At 41.9% G+C, this 22,820-nt stretch overlaps 1 protein-coding gene across 1 annotated transcript; it reads left to right on the top strand.

Annotated features, from left to right (window-relative positions):
* The first annotated feature begins 5,314 nt into the window (after nucleotides 1-5,314).
* Nucleotides 5,315-21,893, top strand: TNFSF10 (TNF superfamily member 10). The gene is made up of 5 exons (XM_006200797.4): nucleotides 5,315-5,558; nucleotides 10,882-11,019; nucleotides 13,784-13,826; nucleotides 17,235-17,339; nucleotides 18,963-21,893. The coding sequence occupies exons 1-5, from the start codon at nucleotides 5,430-5,432 to the stop codon at nucleotides 19,412-19,414; spliced, it is 867 nt and encodes a 288-aa protein (XP_006200859.2). The 5' UTR covers nucleotides 5,315-5,429; the 3' UTR covers nucleotides 19,415-21,893.
* The last annotated feature ends 927 nt before the right edge of the window (nucleotides 21,894-22,820 follow it).

Here is a 22,820-nt window from a genome sequence, read left to right as displayed (position 1 = left end):
CAGGAGGAGGGACGAAGTCGTGAGAGCACTGGGCACAGTCTCTGTCCCAACCACTCAGTCCCACAGTTTCTGCGTGATGCTCGTTCCTTTCATGCAGGAAGAGCCCGAAGCAATATGTAAACAAATGAGCAGAGCTACTTGGGTTTTCATCACTGCCATGTGTCACAAAAGGATATTCTCCTTTTGATTTCTTTCCAGCCATTAGAAAATACAAAAGTTAAAAAACAAAAGTAAAAATCACTCTTTTGTGGGTCATACAGAGGGAAGAGCTGGGTCAGATCTGACCTGCAGCCAGCCGTTTGCTATCCCTTGTTCTAGACTCAGTCCTTAGGCACAGCATCCTAGGCCTAAATTCCTAACTGGTTCTATGTTTACCTCTGAATTAACATTCTGATTGCCCACTGCCAGCTAAAAGGATGATAGGATCCAGCCAATGAAATATAGTCACTTCTGTCTTCAACGAACCTTTCATGCGAGGTGACAGTCCATTCAGTCAGCTGTTCTCAGCTTCGGTTGTACATTGGCACCATCTGGGGAGACTGAAACCTCCCACACCCAGATCAATTATGTCAGAAACTCTGGGGTGGGGGGAGACTCTATAGCTCAGTGGTAGAGTGCATGACTAGCATGCATAAGGTCCTGGGTTCAAGCCCCAGTACCTCCACTAAAAAGAAAGAAAGAAAACCTAATTATCTCCTCCCCAAAATAATAAAATAATTTAAAATGGAAGAAACTCTGGGGCGGGACCCGGAGATCAGTAGTTTTTAAATCTCCTCGATGATTTCAGTGGGTAGACGAGGCTGAGAACCACTGATCTTGGGAGGAGCAAAGAACTGGGACTTCCTCAAGATGCAGAACAAGTGATATGGTTGTTTCTGTCTGCTAATAAATATTTGTTTAGTAACATCTTCATGTATGGGAGAAACTGATGTGAGCCTTGCTTTTATTGTAACAGGATGGTGAGATTTCTGGGGGAGTAGCTAACATGCGTGCACACCTCATGCACAGCAAAATAAGCCACCAAAAAATGAAAAGGCACGCTATGGAATGGAAGAAAATATTTGCAAATCATATATTGAATAAGGAATTAATACGCAAAATATATAAAGAACTCATACAACTCAACAGAAAAAAATCCAATTAAAAAATGGGCAGAGCAAATAAGTAGATATTTTTCCAACAAAGACATACAGATGTCCAACAGGTACTTGAAATGATGCTCAACATCAGTAATCATCAGGGAAATGCAAATAAAAAACCACAGTGAGATATCACCCCACAGCTGCTAGAATGGCTCTTATCAAAAAGACAAGAGATAACATTTGTTGGTGAGGGTGTGGAGAAAAGGAAACCTCGTGCACTGTTGGTTGGACCTGTAAAATGGTGCAGCTACTACAGAAAACACCACGGAGTTTCCTCAAAAAGTTAAAAAAAAGAACTACCATATGCTCAGCAATTCTACTTCTGGGTACTTACCCAAAGGAAACAAAATCACTATCTCAAAAGGATATCTGTAGCCCATGGTTATTGTAGCATTATTCACAATAGCCAAGACATGGAAATGACAAGTATCCACAAATAGGTAAATGGGAGAAATAAAATGTGGTGTGTATATATACAGTGGAATATTATGCAACCACAAAAAGAAGGAAATCCTGCCATTTGCAACAGCGTAGATGGACCTTAAAGGCATTGTGCTAAGTGAAATAAGTCAGCCAGAGAAAGACAAATACTGTATGATCTCATATGTAGACCTAAAAAAATTTTTTTAGGAAACCCAAACTCAGATTGGTGGTGGCCAGAGGGCAGGAGTGGGGGAGGAGGGTAGGAAATGGCTGAAAGTGGTCAAAGGAAACAAACTTCTAGTTTTAAGGTACATTAGTCCTGGGGGTGTCATGTACAGCTTAGTGATTATAGTTAACAATGTTGTATTGTATATTTGAAAGTTGCTAAGAGTGTAGATCTTAAAAGTTCTATAACTATATGTGATATGGATATTAACTAGACTTATTGTGGGCATCATTTTGCAATGTGTACAAATACTGAATCATGATGTTGTATACTTAAAACAAACACCATGTTATATGTCAATTATATCTCAACTAACAAAGGTAAGCCTGACACTGAGGATGAGGAAACTGATGTACAGAAAAGGCTGCACACTTCCAAGGGAGGACCTGGAAACCCAAGTCTGTCTGCTGTGACCACAGATTTTACCCACTAGAGTCTGCCACATGCACGTGCTACATCAAGAACAGGGACTCAAGGCTGCCCACACCCTACGTTCTCATCCTCTAAAGTATTGGAAGAGCCCCTGGAAACAAACCTGTGCCAATATTCTTCATTTTACAAGAGCAGAAACACATCCAGAGACGTAAAGTGACTTTCCTAAAATCACCCAGAGAGTCGATGTTAGAAAGGCCATAAAACTCTATCAGCTGTCTCAAAGCAGAACTCAGGAAAAGAGGATGGGGCAACTTTTTAAGGCAAAATAACCTTCTATATCATGATGGTGGTGATGGTGACACATTGTATATGATTACCAAAATTAATCAAACTGTTCACTTAGAACTGATGGGTTTTAATGTATGTAAATAATAACCTAAATAAAGAAAATAATGCTAATGTACATATACAATTAAAATTAATGTCACCCACTTTCTGTTACGTTTTCCTGACTTTAGCAATTATTGCCATGTACTGGGGGTTTCACATGTCAGGGACGTGCTGAATACTTTACATTTCTTATCTCATTAATCCTTGAGTGTGAATACAGCTTGTCTAGACCACTCAGGTGCATTTCCTTAGTCTTTCTGGGTGACGTTTTCTGGAATTCCACATCTATCACTGCCAATACAATCGTACTTAGGGCTAACTAGGATTTAATTCTCGAGTGGATAAGCAGGCTATGGCGTCCACCCTAACTCTTTCTATAGCTAGAAAGGTTACAGCCGTGGTTATCAATTGCACCCAGGAAGCCAGTCATGAATAATTTATTTCATCCTCCCAACAACCTTTGGGGTAGGTACCATTAACATTCCGACTTCACGGGTGCTGAAGCTGGAACGGAGCCCTTAGCAAACCAGCCAGACAGACACACCAGGAAGCAGCAGGCAAAGATCTGATCCCAGACGGCCTGAGCCCCTGCAGTTGTTGGCTTAATCCTCATACCACCTGGCCTCCCAACCAGGGACACCAGGCAGGCTGCTGAGCTGGTGTGTGGGGGCCAGGGTGTGGCTCTTGCAGAGATGACAAAAGATGACTTTCCCAATGCAGCAGGCATCTCCAGACTAGTGTGGCCTCAGGCACTGGTCAGATCTGTTGTCTGTTCCCAGTGCCAGGCTGCTGGGTTGAGATGCGATGTGGGAGCCTAGGAACTGGCAGTCACTGGGCAAACACCCCCATCCACAGGGCACAAGAGGCCCTGAGCATTGAGGGAGGAGCTGTTTGACAGGAGCCTCATGTAGCCCTTTCGATTTTGAAGAATTTTTCAAGATGTGTTTACCTCTTGGTCCCTGACTTGGCTATAGAATGGAGAGAACCTCCAGGAATCTCACTAGTGCTCTTCTGGGCAACAACATGCTAGGTTGCCCTAGCATGTTGTTTCCATCTATTTTTATTTTTCTATAGAGCATCTGCGTCTTCCCTTCCAGTGAACAATTTGCTGATGACACTTTACCTTTAAACGCAGTGCCAGAGCCTGACTGAAATGCAGACGGATCCCTCTGCAAGAGGACACAAGTTGCCACGTCTTAACTCCATATGAAGCTAATTGGGACAAATTAAACGTGTACTGACTACCTCAAGATAACTGGAGATTTCTGCACCCTCTCTAATTACCAGAAACAATACCACAGTGACGTGCTCTTCTGGAGACTGAGAATGCACAGCTGTGGAAGCAGCTGCATGTTAATAGTACCATCAGTATAGGAGAGCCACCACATACGAGGATGCCGAGACTTAGTTAAGTCCCCACTATCTGGCTTAATTCGGAAAGATCAGGAAACATTATCCCTGGTCAAAGAGGCTGAATTAAATTGAGACATTCCGGGGTTCACAGAAGATATCAACTCTGGATCAAATTAAAATACACTCTTCTCATTTGACATAATGTAAAAAATTAATACAAGACAAACAGAACAAATGACTGATGAGTCTGGGAACCATGACTTGTTTTGCCATGAAGGGAAGTTATGTTGTACCTTTTATTTATCATGTATGTTTATCTTTTGTGGGATTTAATTAAAACATTCAGTTATTCAATAAATACTTACTCGAGGACTAGCTGTGCTCCAGGCACTCAGGTACAAGGGGTTCCGCTGCAAACGAAAGAGACAAAAATATGTCTTTATAGAGCCTACACTCTAGATGGTGAAGACAAGTAATGAAGGAGTAAATTATATAGAATTCCAGAAAGCTTGAAGTGCTTGGAGGAAAAACAAAGTGTGGGAGCAAGATAGGGACGGACAGGGTGGGAAGCAGGAGACTGCAGTTATAAATAGGGTGGCAAAGAGAGAGCCTCATGAAGAGATAAGGAAGAGGTGATCCTTAGAGCATCATTTGTGATAAAGATAAATATTGGCAGCAACCTGATACGTGTCTATGGGGGACTGGTTAACTACGTCATGATGTATCTGTACAGTAGGACACTGTACAGCAAGGGAAATGTCCTAGGGCTACAGAGTGAGCCCCCAAGACATAGGCATGGATAAAAACAAGGTGCAGAATTATGTACAGAGTATGTGACCATTTTTGTCTGTCATGTACATGAGATAAATATTTTACATGTAATATTTAAATGCACGGAGTTTCAGCGGAAAGATACATTAAAAACTGTTAATAATGGAGTTGGAGAAAAGGGTAATTCATGGACAGGTAAGGGTGAAATACTTCATATTCCATTTTACTATGAGTATCTACTGCTGAATGGCCAGGCCCCTCCAGGTGGCTGCCCTCTTGCTCTCTCTACCCACTGCTTGGTCAGTCCCTGCTTCACTCACATGAGAACCCAATCCTCTTAATTATGTGGCTTAATTAGTCCCTGCTAATTGCTGAGCCCCCCTGACATCAATGCCCCTGTAAAAGGTAGGCGCCTCTTCCCCCAGTAGCAGTGAAGATTGCTACCATGTCCAGCCCGTTGTCTGCCACACACAGTGGGGCGCTGCTCCCCAGAAACCTGTAGTGGAACCCTCCCTTCTCTCTTGCTTGCTGGCTGCTAGTGGTTAGGGGTTCCCAGGCTTGCATAATTCCAATCTCTGTCTCGCCCATATGGATTTTTCTCTCCCTGTTTGTCTGCATAGCTTTCAGTTTCACTTTCTTCTTTCCTAGTAGACTGAACTTCGGCTCCCCGCCCCACCCACTTCTTCCGTCACCTCGAGACATAACCTGCTGCCTGGCTGGCTCTGCAGCAGTCAGGCCCTGACGGGACAATGGCCTTGGTGCAGGCTCCGGGGGGCTCCAGTCCTGGGCGGACCTGCGTGCTGCTGATCATCACCGTGTTCCTGCAGTTCCTCTGTGTGGCCATAACCTGCATGTACTTCACCAACGAGCTGAAGCAGGTCAGTACCAGGCACGCGGCCCCTGACAGAGGCTCTCAGCAGCCCTCCGCTTCCTTGCCTCTCTGTCGTCTTCTCTGTGAAGATTTTACAGAGGAGGAGACGGCTCGATTTCTCTGCCTGGGGACCCTAACTGCTAATGCATGTTATTACTGAGAACTTTACAGAAGGGGGAGTTGAAGGGATTGCGTGGACCAAGTGCAGTGACAAAACTGGCCCCACAGTTACCAGCGGATGCAGGCACCAAACTCCTGAGCTAGTTTTTCTTGTTTCCAGAAGTCCAAGTCTGTTTTAATATTAGCAACTGCTGCCGTTTGTTGAGTGTTTTCTGCTTAATGCTTTTTATAGCTCTCGACTCAAATTCTCTGGGTGAGAGGAGCTGCATCAGGGCAGGACTGTGTCTGCTTTTGCTTACTGTGAAACCTCTAGGTGCTAGCATGTGGCTCCCACCTAGGAGGTGTTCATTAAACGTTTCTTGAATGAATAACCAACCTTCACAAACGTGGTGGTACTGCTAGTACACAGGGGTAGGGTAGAGTTGAGGCTTAATCCAAAGCCAGGCTCTAAACCACTTGTAACAGTGCTGCTTTGTGTTCCAGATGTGGCTAATCTCAGTGGATTTTGAATGCAAAATATTGAAAATAAGCCAACTCAGTTTTTGGCTTTTTGTTTTTATTTTAACTAGTTGTATATTATATAGTAGGGAACTCTGAGCTGCAAGGAACTCTGACACCCTCATTTTGTTGATGAGGAGACTAGAGACACTGCCAGAGAATGACTTGTCAAGCTCAGGGAGAACTTGGAAGCAGAGCTGGACCCAGGTCTTCAGCACCTAGGTAATGCTGTTCCCATCACAGCCGGGTGTCCATAGGGTTAACCTGTTTCCACTTTGTGATGAACACAGCTCCCTGCTGCATTGTGACAAGGCAGCATCCAATCTGTCAGCTGGCCAGAAAGGCTGAGGGTCTTGGACAAATACAAATTGTGCACAAATAGAGTGTTTCTGTAAAGGAAATGCAGTTTGTATATCCTGTGGAGTATAAACTTGGCTCTCAGTTGGGGATTTTCTTTGGAAATGAATGATGTAGACTTTTGTTCACAAGTAATTATGAAAATGATCACTACCTTCGATGACCAGTAGAGTCAGCTTTGTTATAGAGCAATTTTGAAGAGCCCATATATTTGTAAGAAAAAAAAATCCATGTCACTATAATCATGTCTTTAGTTCAGAGTCTGCAGGAGAGACTGGAATGCTGCTGTGTTTACCAATTTGGAGCCATCATGTCCTAAGCTTTGTTAACTTTGCAGTATAAAGAGAGTAAGTCTGTGTCTCCATATACAAGAGGTTCCCCTAATTTGCTCACATTAAAATTGGCCTCATTTTAAGACTGAATCAACTGGTTTTCTACTGATCTAAGTCATGGAATTGTCCATGTATATGATTAAGTTTTTTTAACTATACTATAGAAATGGAGATTTCAAATAAAGCTTAACATCTCCCTATCTGCACACATTTTTCCTGATTGCGTGTTTATATATGTGTACACTACTGTATAGACATGCAGAAGAATTCATTGAAAGTATTAGAGAATTAGCAGATATTGAGTAAATACTATGTTTCAGAAACTTTCAAAGTATTGCCCTATTTCTTCCTCATGACAATTCTCTAAATATAGTTACCCCACTTTACAGATGAACAAACTAAGGCTCAGGGAAGTTAGGGGACTTGTCCAAGATTACAAAGCTGGTAAAAGGTAAAGCCCAATTTTGAACCTGCATTAAATAGGTGCTTAATAAGTTGTCACCATTGTAACTAGCATTGAGAAGTCTCTTGAAGTTTTGACCCTCTTCATCAGGGACTTTTGCAAAGGAAAATGAGTCTGAATCTCTTTGGGTAACTGTAGAGTTTGGAAAAGCATATTCAACACAAACATTAATTTCTTGAGACAGATCACAAGTTCCACTTTGGCTAGTGAAAACTTGCAGAAGAAGAAGAGGTCAAAGATTGTAGGGAGTGTGGGTTGAGCAGGGCTGAGGGATGTTGGACTGGATCCTCACAATTAAGCCTGTAAACCAGCAAGCATGAACAGTAAATATGCATTCAGTCTCTGAAGTCTGTCTCTCTGAGAAAGTTTATGACAAGGGGACTGCCTATCACTGTGGCATCATAGACAGGGAAGAAAAAGAAAGAAACCCTTATCCACTGGTATCCATAAATGATCCTTTATGCTATTTGTGGTTTGCAGAAAATAATTTGCTAGAGACTAATAATGTCTGGGCAGCAGAGCGTGTCTCTGAGCCAGCCACATCCACCCTGCCAACCTCAAGCACTGCCAAGGCGTGGCTGGCCCTGGCCTAGACAACCACCGTGTTTGCCATGGCCGCAAAAACACTGGAAATCCACTTCTCAGAACCAAGGGCTTCTGGAACAGAAGAGCAGGCACCCAGTGCAATAGCTCGGGGCTGTCCCTCCTTCTAGATGTGTGCAAATAAAAATAGCACACACATCCCCCTGCTGCCACCTCTCAGATGTGGTTAGCAAGAGAAGAGCCCCAGCCTGAGCTGTGCTGTAGGACATTCACACTTCGAGGTGGAAAGAAAAGGGTGAGAGAGACACATCATAGGAATCATCATTAATTATTCTCAGAATAACCACTGCATCCCTCACACATGCGTCAGTCACCTGCATTCGCCAGGGTCTGCAGAGGAAACTACCAAATGTGAAACATGTCGGGCAGCTGGGGCCTTCTGTGGTTCAGAAATCAATACAGAAGCATAAAAATGTCTAGGAGGAGACACGTTGTGATCTCTACCTAGGGGCCTTTTCTTCCTTTTTTATTTTTCTATGTTTCATAAATTTTCTACTGTGAACAGTGTAACAGTACCTATGCTATCTATGTGATTTTTCATACAGACCTAAAGCACATGACATTTTAATATAGCCTTAAGAGAAAATAACTCTCCAGAATTTCCCACACAGTCTGACCTCAACCCTGTGAACAAGAGAGATCATCCCAAGGGTGATTCCAAGGAGGTGGAATAAGGGGGAATCACGGGTTTTGTCTGTACTTTTAGGAAAGTATTCTCTAACTTCCTGTATTTTCCAGGCTGCCTATGTATCCTCAGTGCTTCTAGGCTTCATTAAATCTGGGGTAACAGTGGAGTCATACTGGCTTGTCAGACACCCTGCCATGTATACCTAGGACCTTACTGAGTTTTCAAGGTTCTCCCTCCCACCTCCTGAAAGTGTTTCTGGAAAACTCCCAGAGAATATCAAGGTCAGCCTTTGACCTGCGTTGGCCCCTGCTCACTTCCACCCTCTCAAACTCCACTTCACAGGGGACTGCTGGCTACCATGACCTCCTCATCCCAGCTCCTCTCAACCCTGCCTTGCCCTGCCCCTGGCCTGGCCTCTCAGGCACTAACCCGGTTCATGTTGAGACAGCGTTCAACTGCTGGGAAGTAAGAAGGCAAGTTGTTCCCTCCCTTCTGTCTCACGTACTTTGTCTTGTCCCAACAGGTTACCAAAACACTAAAGTCTGTTTATTCAGTTTCATCAAATCAGTGCCTGGCCAAGGCACACCCTATCCTGGCTAGGACCATGTGTAACCAGGACCATGACCAGTTCTTCCTAGAACTACCCTCAGGCCTTTTAGCTAAATCCAGCTCTTCCCCTCTGGTCCTTCCCCAAGTTTGCTAGACATGTTCTTCAACTTCTAAATTGAGTTCCTTCCTTGGAAAGGATTTTAAGCTCCCATATAATTTGCAGATGAAAACTGGCATCTACAGTAGAAGACCATGGGGGTGGGTAGGGACAAAGGAGTGGTGTTTAATGTCTTCGCAGGTCCTCTCACCTCAGGTGGCCCCAGCTGTCACCCTCACTACCTCTACTACGCAAATGTTTTACTCTTGTAATTTATAAAGGGAAGAAAATAAACATTTATTTACATGTAAATGAATGTTCTATGCCAGAGTGTGGGGAAGGAATGAATTAACTCCGGTTTGACACTTTGACACTTTAGAGACCTGATCAAATGTCCAAAGGGTACGTGGCCGACATCAAACCCACATCAGGACAGCTGAAACCTCTCATAAACAGCTGAGTTGTTTTGACTTGGAATGAGATTGTCCTTCTATGGGAAGGAGCAGATCATCATTAAGTTTGATCCTTCTTCAAGCTTTTGGGTCCCCTAAATTCACGTAACAGATAAAAATGGCTCTTTCCCCATTTGTTTCCCCAAAGAAATGCATTTCAGTAGATTTGTATAGGGAAATAACAGCTCCTGAATCCTAGTTTTAAAAATGAAAACAGGAAAAAAAAAAAAGCCTATCTGACCTTGCACAGACATCCTGTTTTTCTGTGTGAGATGAATCGGTTGTCATCCTGAAGTTTTCTGGATGGTTTTAGGGGTGGGGGTGGGGTGTGTGTAACACTAAGCACAGTTTGTTGACAAGGATCTGGCCATTGTAAATGTTCGCTCGATCAGAAGGAGGGAGGAAACCTCAAGTGGTGTTTCAAGTCTCTGCAAGTAAATCCCTAGCTGGTGTGGACATTTAATTGGGCAACATTCAAATTCCTAGCGTTAGTGTGGTCTGGATTCTGCCATCCAGAGGAGAAGAAATTGCAATAACTAGAATCTACTCAGACAGCCAAAGCTCAGATCAAGAGACAGAACATAATCTGTACCCTCAAAGGGTTTGGCTAATTTTTTTATTGGGATCCTGGAATTTAAACAGACTCTGCTGCCTCCTTTGTACTTAGGTGGGTTTCCAGCTGTAGAATGGGATTCACACTATGTCAGAAATGGAAGGGACCTCAAAGATGACCACAGTGAACCAGCTCAAAACGCAAACGAAGAAGAGACGTGGAGGAGAAGAAGCAATGTGTTGAGAATACACAGATATTCACAGGCAGGGGCAGTGAAGGGCATTGTGACACATGATGCCTGGCCCACATCTGTTTCCTCTCCACCATATCCAACTGCTTGCGTTTTCTTAATTTGTTTTTGCTTTTTGGGGAGGGGGGAGGTAATTAGGCTTATTTATTCATTAATTTTTGGAGGAGGTGGTAGTGGGGATCGAGCCCAGGACCTCGTGTATGCTAGGCATGCACCCTACCACTTGAGCCATACCCTCCCCTCTTCCAACTGCTTTTTTGTATTCAAAGGGCAAAGGACAGCATGCTTGTTTTTCCTTCAAGCCATGAGCTTATCCAAGGTGCTAAGCTCCTCTGAATCTGTCATCAGTTTCTGTTATTTTAACTTCTACATAAAGAAAAATAAAAAGCACTTGTGTGTAATACTGTGTTATATTCACCTCAACACAGATACAGGACAAGTACTCCAAAAGTGGCATAGGTTGCTTCTTAAAAGAAGATGACAGTTCTTGGGACCCCAGTGATGAAGAGAGCATGATCAACCCCTGCTGGCAAGTCAAGTGGCAGCTCCGTCAGTTTATCAGAAAGGTAGGTGAACCACCGGCTCACTTCACGAGCAGACACATATAGAAGGCTGGAGGAGAAGCAATATTTAAGATCTTCAAATCTAAACTTCAAAGGAGGAAACTGGAGCCCTGAGCTTTTAAGTGATTTTTCCCCAAATTCACAGAACTAGGGACAGATGGAACAGCACCCAACAGTGGGTCCTGGTCTAGAGTTTATTCCTCTTCTCCAGAAGGCTTCTTCTCTAATCTAAACTTTTCATCATACATTGTGGAAACTGAGGCACAGACAGAGTAATGTCTTCAAGGTCACATGACAATAAAGGGTGTCTAATTTTTTTCTAAGTCAGAAAACAAAAGAAACCAAATAATGATGTTTTATATTCTTCCCACATTGTTGATCTCTGGAATTAAGTCTGTATTTTTGTATGCATATAGAGATGAAGAAAGAGGAAAGGAAGAGGGAAGAAAGAGATACTTTGAGAAACTGAAGGCGATGACATCTCAATTGACAGTTAGTAAATGACAAATTACACAATATTATCACCTGCTTGTGAAAGTTGCTTAAATAGGATCTCTGGCAGAAGCTTTATGTTACCTAGCCGTTTATTTCCCTAAATGTGATGACTTAGTTTTACTTCCAGCAATGTGGCATGCCAAATAGAGTTTCTTCTCTCAGGCTGCTTCTACCTATCAGGAAAGGTCAGTTGAGAACACAGATGTGGAAAAAGCCTATAAACTATAATGCACCATCATTGTTTAAAAATTACTGGGGACATTCCCAGGGTAGGGGGAGGATGTGTTTTTAAAGAGGTGATTGTAAGTCTATTGTCTGGTGCTCTGTGTGCCTTTGCATAGAAACAGTGTTTGGGATTAGGCTAAAAAGTCCTCATAGCAAAAGCCCAGAGTCACCCGTGGTACTGCCTCTATGAGAAATGAACTCAGACTTCCACCTGGGTGTCCTCGAAGCACAGCTGCTCTGCAGCTGCCCTGGAAGTGTGGGTGGGGCGCCGGCAGTACAGGAGACATGCTGGAGCCGCTGGGGCTCCTTCGCCCCAAGAGCCGAGCACCAGGAAAGACCCGGGCCGAGGGGAAGGGTCCTGAGGAACGGGACCCCAGAGACCCTAGGGTCAGAGGGGCTGGCAAACCCACGGGTGGCAGAGGAGAGAAAGTCAGGGCTATGGCAGAAATCCGGAGGCTGAGGACGGGGCTGAGGCTGGGGCGGGGAGTGGGGAGGTAGAAGCAGGGGGTTGGGCTGGGCGTCACGTGTCTTGTCCTGCCTCCCTCCCATTCCCCCTCCCTCTCACCCTCACATCAGCCACTAACTAGAGAAGAGAGCACGGGACACCCGGGGCGGGTGAGAGTGTGGAGGGGAGAAGAGTTCCCCACTTTTGCAGGCACCACGAATTGAACAATTTCCAGCAAACCTCCTGTGCCCATTATGTGTATTCTCTCCTTTAATCCTCAGCTTTGTGAGGAAGGAATCATTCCTCACTTCTTTTAAAAAATAATAATAATAAATGGAGAAATTAAAGTTCACATCAGTTAAAGTCACTTGAGGGAAGTTTCCCAGGGCTAACAATGAGCAGATTTGAATCCAGGCTATCTGATTTTTCTGTGATCAGCCTTTTATTCTGCCTCCACCCTGCAGGGGTTTTCCTCTTCCCTTTCCTGCTCCTCGTTCTTCCTGCCTTCTTCCCGTCCAAGACAAGGGGGAGAGAGAGTGCGTGTGCAGAGGCTGCCTCTTGCTCCCCCTTCCCCTCCCCGCACACCGGTGCCCACTGCACTGCAGGCAGCCGCCCAGCACCCCCGGCCCTGCTATCTGGCGTCAGAGCCAGAGACGGGGAAGAACAAAGGCCTCTGGTCTGGGGCAAGAGCAGAGAGGAAGGGAATTTCTGGCAGTTGTGCTGTTACCAAAAGTGCCGGAAAGGTGTGGGCAGGGATGGGCCAAGCCCCAGGGCTGACAGAACTGAGTGGAGGGGAGTATAAAGCCACGGTGAGCCACATCAGGGTCTTCTCACATAACAGAAAGCCTCGATTTCACTCTTTCTTACTGGTTTCCCCCACTGGTTATCACAAAAGAGTGATACGATGTGTTTAGTAAGATATGGGAATTTGAAAATATACTTTTATGTTAAGAAGGTCTCAGCCACATTCTCAGAAATGAGAGAGTGACATGGTGCTACCAGGAAACTGCTGGAAGGGCTGTGAATGTCTGTGGGCGTCCTGGTGGGGGGGGGTGCTTTACCCCTTGAGTCTTGGGTCTGTCCAATAATTTAAAGCCCCTGGACTCTATTACACAGCTCACTTACACACACACGTGAATGCAGACACACACAGCACACTTATACACACACATGCACGCAGACACACACAATGCACTTACATACACATGCATGCAGACACATACACAGAAAGTGAGGTCACGTGGCCGCCACATCCTTCAGCCCCAGGAGGCCTGGGAAACATTAGGGTGACCTAACTTGGAGAAGGATGACTCCTTCCTCCTGTGCTGCTTCAGGTGTGGCCTTTTGTAGACGTCATCCGGAGACAGAACTCTCTCAGACAGAGGACCACCCTTTGATCACCACGTAGGGACAGCTGCCTTGTGTTCAGCCCAGCTCCCATCCTACCCAACACCAACCTATGCTTGAACAACTTAAAGCTGCCTAGATTGATATCTTTCGTAGAAATTTCCTGTCAGGTGTCAGCAAGAAGAGTCATAGACAATCTGTAGTCAGCTTAAATTTTTAGGGAAATTAACAAGCTTTATTCAATACTATTTGCAGATGATTTTGAGAACCTATGAGGAAACCATTCCTACAATTCCAGGTAGTATTTTTTGTTTGTTATTTTAATTTTCTACTATCAACCTCCCATCCACTCATCCCACCTCCAGCCGCTGCTCAGTGTCACAAGCTACTTGATTCTATTTTCCTTTTCCCTTTGGCAGCTAGAAAGCTGAGAACCGAATCTGTGGCCCACCTATGGTCTGAACTTGATTTCACCTGAATTTTACTTTTCCAATGTGGATTTTTCCCTTCACCTCAATTCCTTAATTATTTATTTTTTGCCTTTGAACATGTAGTAAATAATACATCTAAATCCTTTCTGGAATGTAGCTGGAAAAAATTAAGGGCACCAAAGTTGCCCATCGTCTCTGCTTCTGACCACACTTAGGCTCCAAGCATTTCTTTATGCAAAAGCATCTTACTCCATCATCTCTTTCCAAACAGTCCTCTACCCACTCGAAATTCTCATGCTGTGTTCCCCCCACCTCAGCCACCTGCCTGTGTGTGGTCGTCAGCCCCCTTCAGTGTTTTTGCCCAGGCTGGCTTCGCGGCCCTCCACCTGGCTTCTTCCATAACCAGCTCCTTCTCATCCTCCATCCTCATCACCTACTTGTCACCTCTTCGGAGAGCACTTCCCTAGCCAACATTCTAAGTAAGATCCCCTGCCCCTTGTTGCTGTCACACTCGTCTTGTTCATTTCCTTTCTTTTTTTTTTTCAGTCTGTTTGCTGATTCGCTACTGAAGATTCACAAAGACAGAAAACATGGCTATTTCTCTCACCTCTCTGTACCTAGACTTAACTCTATGCCTCCAGCCTAGTAGATTCTCTTTTACCCCCGGGACCTTACCTGCACCGTCTTTGGTGAACACATATCTGTGTGTATTTTGATTGAGAAGAATTCACACTACATACCATTAACCATTTTGAAGCACACAAATTCAGTGGAAGTGCATTAATAGTGTGCCACCACCATCTCTGTCTACACAGAAATTGCTTAATGCCTATATTTTGAATCAATATGTAAGTAAATAGATGAATTCAATCTGCTGTTTCTTTGCATTTGGCTCATCATAGCCCCATTTTCCCATACTCATGGTCGTTTGGGCCCAAATGCATGTACCAGAGACATACAGTCCTGGGGCACACTAGCCTGGCAAAAGAGAAACAGTTTTTTTAAACATATATTTCATTAATGATGTCTTCCTAATTTTCAGTTATCCTTTTCCAATACAAAAAACTCCCTCGTACTTGATACCCCCACCATCTTTTATTAAATAGACTTTATTCAATATGAAGCCAAGACCTTCTCCCGGGTCCAGGCATTCTTTCTGGTCATTTACTTGTAGGCAGAGGCAGTAGCTGGAGTGTCAAACACTCCATCTCACCTAATGAGGAACTCCAGATCCATGCTCTACAGTAGAAATATGTACTATTTTCAGTGTTGGAAGGAAAATATTCTTTTGTATTCATCCCAGTGGGATGTAGAAATCATATACTCCTCAGTATACCAAGAAGTATCCGTGACACCCAAATATACACATTCAAAGGCTTCTTTTCCAGGAAGTGTTTGCCATACTCAGTAGGAAATTTCCTCTCTTTAGAATTTGCTTTTAAATCTAGTCTCTCCCATATCCTTTCAATGACCTCAAATGCGAGATTTTTATAATTGAATTCTGTTGTTGAATATTTTAAAACAGAGTGTTAAGATCTAGGAGCAGTCAAGGCATTATGAATTATTTAACAATGGAGGTTAAAAGTAAATGGACACATCAACCTTGAAAGCTGGGCATCATGAGAGTAACATGTAATTGTACATCCCCGTGGTGTGTTTGGTCTTCAGTGTCGTACAAATGCCCACTTATCCTAAATAAGTGAACAATTCCAGGCAGATAGAGAAATTCTCATTCCCATTCATTTCTGTCCCTGTGGAATTTTATCACCCCCTTTCAGTTTCTTCTTCGACTAGGCTAGATTAAAGTTTCCTGTTCTCAGTCCTGATCAATTATAATTGTCTGATAACTTGCCAGTCTCCAGCCGTCTCACTTTCTATCCGTCAAACCTTACTACGAGTCAATTTAGTATATCTTTTTGCTTCCCTGTTTAAAACCTTCCAGAATCTCCCATGTCTGTAAAATCCAAATCTCTTAGCCTAACATGCAAATCCTCTGTAGTTTAACTCCTTATTCAAGCCTGAAACTGAACTCCTCTGATGCCTTGCCCCAGAGATGCTCTGTGCATCCTGCCTCGGGGACATTGTTCTAGATTTCTGGGAATGCCCTTCTCTGTCAGGCCCCAAGCCTTCCCATCCTCCCCCTATTCAGATAATTATTCTGCACTTCAGATGCTTCCTTGCATTTGTTTGTTTATAATTCTTTCTCCATGGTCCTAGAAGAGTACTGGCACAGATGTGATGGGCACTTTGATTTGCTGGAGTAAGTGGATGAAAGGGTCTTAGTACAAACCCTCCCCTGACCTCAGCTCTCCAACCAATAGGAACCTTTCCCTCCCTGAACACTCATCACCCTTTATTTCTATTTCTCATAGGTAAAATTTCATTTTCTAATTTATATCGTCCCTAAAAACTGTAAGTCTGTTGAGGACTCATTCATTGTAATCAGTGATTAATCTTTGAAGCCCCTCTAGGGCAATGCCTTGTCCCTGGCCATATTTGCTTGATGAAAGCATATAATTAATCTTAATGGCCAACGGAAGCGTCCTAGGAAGTGTGAGCTGATTTTTTTAAAGAGTAGTTTGTTGAATTTGTATTCTTGGATGGTGGTTGAAAAATGTTAGTTTATTATGATCTAATGAATCAGTGACTTATATGCTCATCTATGCTCATCATGACAATTATGTCATTTCATGTTCCTTTTGGGATACAGGGGCGATGACTCTTGGATCCCAGTTTGGGTAGCATCTGTGGACAGTTGTTAGCAGCAGTGCTCCTTGAGAATAGGTAGCAGCCAGCAAAGAGGAAAAAATAATTGAGATAACGCCAGCTGATATCACTCTGATTGTTTCTATATATAACTCAGAATGGAAATCTGCCAGTACCTGTTATTGTGCACTTGGATGACTCAGGAGGAGTATTACAAGTCCATATTTGTTATTTTTATTTTAATTTTTGGAAAAGGGCCAGAATCTTCACTTTGTTATATTCCAGTTGAACCATTTGTAGTATATGTTATATTCTAGTTGAACCTACTTCTGAGGTGCTAATAAATTATAGCCTAAGTGGCTGCTTAATCTTCCCATCTAAATTACTTTCAAATTAAACATACACTGAAGTAGTCTGATCATCGTACTTAAATGTAGGTTTGGTTTTATGAAAACCCATCTAATCGACATCGTGTGATCACGATGCTTGATTGACAAAAGCAGTGAACAGCAGTGTATTTGAGAAGCAGTTTGACAAGTGCTGATAATTCTTTGTCATTTGTTTTTTAGAAAAGCAACAGAACATTCCTCACTTAGAAAGAGAAAAAGGTCCTCAGAGGGTAGCTGCTCACATAACCGGGACCAATCGGAGAAGAAGCACATTCTCAGCAATAGGTAAGAGAAAACAATACATATATGGCTTAAAGAAGGGCTTGTTCCAAATAATTTATTCTTTTAACTTGTATCTGAAGTGTTTATATGACTGTCTACAAAATGCTCAGAGGGAACTAGGTCTCAGATTGACTCTTTTCAGAAGCAAGATTGTAAAATGAATAGCTCAGTTACTACCCGGGCATAACCGGCCTCAAGAAAATCCTAAATTGGGAGAACTTTGTCTTAGAGTTTCCCGTACACACATTTTGTGCTTCTTTAATTTCTCTCTCTTTCACTTTCACCAAAATTTTCTCCTCTTCAAAGGTTCGAAATGAGTTATCTATTTTCCCCACGAGTCACTAAGCCTGCCTAGTGGCACAAGGTTGAATCATAAAAAGTTGCCAAGATTTGATCATTTTGCACTTACAAGAAATGTCAGTTTCAAATAATTCAACCAAACATATTAAGGCTAACTTTTAACTGTAGAACAGGTGTCCGTATAGTGCTGTAGTTAGTGCGTGGGTCTTTCTAACTACGCACATTGGCATCCCAGTTCCTCCTGACTTAGTTATACGTTCTGAGCAAATTACTCAATCAAATCAAGCTTAGTTTCTTCATATACAAAGTAGAGATAATCTTTAACTTGTAAAACAGTGAAGATTAATGTGAAATGCTGGTGCATAGTAAGTGCACATTAAGTAGTGCGTTTACTATCATGAACTGTTTTGTCCAGGTTTAAAGAAATGTCAGGCATCGGTTAATGGATGGAAAGATTGTTGGGCTTTTTTGTTGGTTGGTTGGTTTCTGTTTGTTTTTTCCCCTGTGCAGTTGCCTTCATGGTATTCCTGAACTCGTGTTTTATAAATGATTGACATGTTCTGCCTACAAGTGAGATCATTATTCCACTATTACTGTTTACTGTTAATCGACTAATATGATAGTTGTTTTAAACTCTTGGAAATTAAATTTTGCACCAGTCATGGAGATGAGCCCAAAGTTTAAAGGAATATACTATTTTAGTAGGGCCCCTTTTCATTCAAAGTCTTTGGGATTTAAAGATAGAAAGATCTGAAAGTCTTGAAATCTGGGCTCTCTTTGCCAAACGTTGTATCCAGTCTTATTGTGGACTAGAGATGCCTTCTGCTTGGATGTTGCTTTGGCTCTGGGTTGCTGAGAAAGACCAAGGAAAGATCCAAAGAGACTCAAAAGAATAGCAGGAATTTCTGAGCTCTAGTCTTCAGGAAATAGATATGTCTCTTTTGGTTTCCTTCAACATTGGTGACTTGAGCTCACCAGTACAGGAAAGGAGGCAGGGCTTTAGGAAAGAAATTCTGCCCAGGAGTAAAGATTGCCAACTGAGTGAAGCATCCCTGTGCTGCCATTCAGAACTGAGTGTGACAAGTGTGGCACAAGTGGCAGATGAGGTACAAAAAGTAAGGGGCTCCCAACGGCTCACAATGACACAGGAGCCTCCAGATTTCTATACGACTAGGATGTAGAATCCTTGTAAGACTGAAGGAGCAAGAAGTTCTATATTAGATGGAATTCCTTTACAATCCTAACCAAAAAACTGGCTAGACACAGCTATAGGGAAACTCCTTGCTTTGCTATAAACTAACTACTTCCTTCTAAAACTTCATTCAGGCTCCAAGAATGAAAAATCTTTGGGCCAAAAAATAAACTCATGGGAGTCATCAAGAAAAGGACATTCATTCTTGAATAATCTGCACCTGAGGAATGGAGAGCTGGTTATCCATCAAACAGGGTTTTATTACATCTATTCCCAAACATACTTTCGATTTCAAGAACCTGAAGAAATTTTGGGAACCGCTGCAACAGAAGAGAACAGAAAGAAAAACAAACAAATGGTACAATATATTTACAAATGCACGAGCTATCCTGACCCTATACTGCTGATGAAGAGTGCTAGAAATAGCTGTTGGTCTAAAGATTCGGAATATGGGCTCTATTCTATCTATCAAGGTGGAATATTTGAGCTCAAGGAAAATGACCGAATTTTTGTGTCTGTGACTAATGAGCAATTGATTGACATGGACCAAGAAGCCAGTTTTTTTGGGGCCTTTTTAATTGGCTAAATGATCCACAAGAAAACAAAGTGCCAACAAATCATAATAGAATTTATATGGACCCATCAAAGAACTTGAATTACCAAAGAATTACTGAAGAGAAAGAAAGAGGCTGGAGGAATAACTCTCCCAGACTTCAGACAATACTATAGAGCTACAGTCATCAAGACAGCATGGTATTGGTACAAAAACAGACATATAGACCAATGGAACAGAATAGAGAGCCCAGAAATGAACCTACAAACTTTTGGTCAACTCATCTTTGACAAAGGAGACAAGAATACACAATAGAATAAAGACAGTCTCTTCAGCAAATGGTGTTGGGAAAACTGGACAGCAGCATGTCAATCAATGAAGCTAGAACACTCCCTTAAACCATACACAAAAATGAACTCAAAATGGATCAAAGACTTAAACACAAGACAAGATACAATAAACCTCCTTGACGAAAATATAGGCAAAACATTACCTGACATACATCTCAAAAATATTCTCCTAGGGCAGTCTACCCAAGCAATAGAAATAAAAGGAAGAATAAACAAATGGGGCCTAATTAAACTTACAAGCTTCTGCACAGCAAAGGAAACCATAAGTAAAACAAAAAGACAACCTACGGAATGGGAGAAAATCTTTGCAAATGAAACCGACAAAGGCTTGATCTTCAGAATATATAAGCAGCTCATATGACTTAATAAGAAACAACCAAACAACCCAATCCAAAAATGGGCAAAAGACCTAAACAAACAATTCTCCAAGGAAGGCATACAAATGATCAATAGGCACATGAAAAAATGCTCAATATCACTAATTATCAGATAAATGTAAATCAAAAACTACAATGAGGTATCACCTCACACCAGTCAGAATGGCCATCATTCAAAAATCCACAAACGACAAATGCTGGAGAGCCTGTGGAGAAAGGGGAACCCTCCTACACTGCTGGTGGGAATGCAGTTTGGTGCAGCCACTGTGGAAAACAGTGTGGAGATTCCTCAAAAGACTAGGAATAGACTTATCGTATGACCCAGGAATCCCACTCCTGGGCTTATATCCAGAAGGAACCCTACTTCAGGATGACACCTGCACCCCAATGTTCATAGCAGCACTATTTGCAATAGCCAAGACATGGAGACAGCCTAAATGTCCATCAACGGATGACTGGATAAAGAAGTGGTGGTATGTTTATACAATGGAATACTATTCAGCCATAAAAACTGACAACATAACGCCATTTGCAGCAATATGGATGCTCCTGGAGTATGTTATTCTAAGTGAAGTAAGCCAGAAAGAGAAAGAAAAATGCCATATAAGATCACTTATATGTGGAATCTAAAAAAAAAAAACATAAATACAAAACAGAAACAGACTCATAGACATAGAATACAAACTTGTGGTTGCCCAGGGGGCAGAGGGTGGGAAGGGATAGATGGGATTTCAAAATTGTAGAATATATAAACAAGATTATACTGCATAGCACAGGGAAATATACACAAGATCTTATGGTAGCTCACAGAGGAAAAAAAGGTGACAATGAATATATATACGTTCATGTATCATTGAAAAACTGTGCTCTACACTGAAATTTGAGTTGTAAATGTAAATATTGTAAATGTTGTAACATTGTAAAATGATTTATAAATCAATAAAAAATGTTAAAAAAAAAAAAGAAAGAAAGAAAGAAAGAAAACAAAGTGCCTCTGGAAGCCTGACCCTTGGCATTTCAGAGGAATATACGGCAGAAATACTCCCGCAGGGCTGGCAAAATAAGCCTGAGTACAGGTGCGCCAGCAAAAAGACTCTACAACACAAGCTGTTTTCATCTCTCTGAAAAGTGACCAATTTATTTCAAGAAAGTAAAATCGCCAAAAGATCTTTGATTCTAGCAGTTTTCTAGCAGAATTTAGAAGATTCTCGGTTTCTAGACATTTGTGTGGTGACGAACATTTTCTGCCTTTATCACCTTTTCTTGTGAAGCCTGCAGAAGGAAAAAGAGCATTGATCCCTCTGTCGTGTAGTGTGTCACACTGCAGGTTGCTGTGAGGGACCTCATTGCCAAAACTGAAAGGGAAAAGGACAGCACTGAGAGGTCATGGTCAACGTATGCAGGGTACAAATGCAGTGTGCACAGCGCAGGGCCTTGGAGGACACGTCCTGTACACTCACAGTTGCTGGGAATAAGAAAATTCCGTTTGAAATGTATCATTTCACCAAGCAAATTCTGTTTTGTGAACAAGGAACCATTTCTGAATGACTTGTGCTTTTCGCCACCAAAAACCAGGCTGGCCCAGAGCACTGAAGATACTCTGAATGAAAGATTCAAAGGACTGACAAATAACTCTCTATACAAGATAATTAAGATTTCATTATATATTTGTAGTAAATTTTAAAATCAAAATTTATGTAACTTTTTAAAATTAAGTCCTATTAAAACATGTAGTTTTTGTCTCAATTAATTGTATTTGGAATAAAATTTGAGGCTTTTCCCAGAGTATTTGTTTAAACTGCCAAACTGAGTTTTGTACATGCAAATGTGACTTTTTCTCTTCTAAACTTTGCCTGAAAATATCATAATGAGAGATACTTATGTTGCACAAAGTTTGTGAATTAAAAACAAAAATGTCCACGTTATTTTGAAACAGAGCACTAAAGAGGGACATATATACCAGACATCAAGATTTATAGTAAAGCAAATAGTGACCATTAAAGCCAAATGATATGATCAACAGTTAAATGAATATACAAAATGTGGTCTGTACTATAAGGGAATATTATTCAGCCTTAAAAAGAAATTCTGACCCATGCTTTGACATGCATGGAACCTTGAAGACATTATGCTAAATCAAACCAGACATGAAAGAACAAAGATTGCATAACTCTCTTTACATGAAGTACCTAAAATAGTCAAATTCATGAAAAAAGAAAGTAGTGTGGTGATTACCAGGGGCTGGGGGAAGGGAAAATGAGGAGTTATTATTTAGTGGTTACAAAGTTTTAGTTTGGGATAATGAAATGTTCTGGAGATGGCTAGCAGTGACGGTTGCACAACTGTATGAATGTACTTAATGCCACTGACTTGTACACTCAAAAATGGTTAAATGGTAAATTTTATGTTATGGATATTTTATCCCAATACAGTAATCAAAACAGTGTAGTACTGGTGCAAAAACAGGCATGTAGATCAATAGAACAAAAATAGAAAGCCCACAAATGAACCCACACACCCATGGGCAATTAATCTATGACGAAGGAAGCAAGAATGTACAACAGAGAAAAGACAGTCTCAAAAAACAATGTGACAATGAATATATGTATGTTCATGTATAACTGAAAAAATGTGCTCTACACTGGAATTTGACACAACATTATAAAATGACTAGAACTCAACAAAAAAAGTTTCAAAAAAAAAGACAGTCTC

The sequence above is a fragment of the Vicugna pacos genome, chromosome 1 (genome assembly GCF_048564905.1).
Source record: "Vicugna pacos chromosome 1, VicPac4, whole genome shotgun sequence".
Classification (NCBI taxonomy): Eukaryota; Metazoa; Chordata; class Mammalia; order Artiodactyla; family Camelidae; genus Vicugna; species Vicugna pacos.
This window is presented reverse-complemented; position numbering and strand designations above follow the sequence as displayed.

Coding starts and splice junctions, on each gene's coding strand:
- TNFSF10 (XM_006200797.4), top strand. CDS start 5,430: ATGGCCTTGGTGCAGGCTCCGGGGGGCTCCAGTCCTGGGCGGACCTGC. Junction 5,559..10,881: donor TCACCAACGAGCTGAAGCAG/GTCAGTACCAGG, acceptor ACCTCAACACAG/ATACAGGACAAGTACTCCAA. Junction 11,020..13,783: donor TCCGTCAGTTTATCAGAAAG/GTAGGTGAACCA, acceptor TACTATTTGCAG/ATGATTTTGAGAACCTATGA.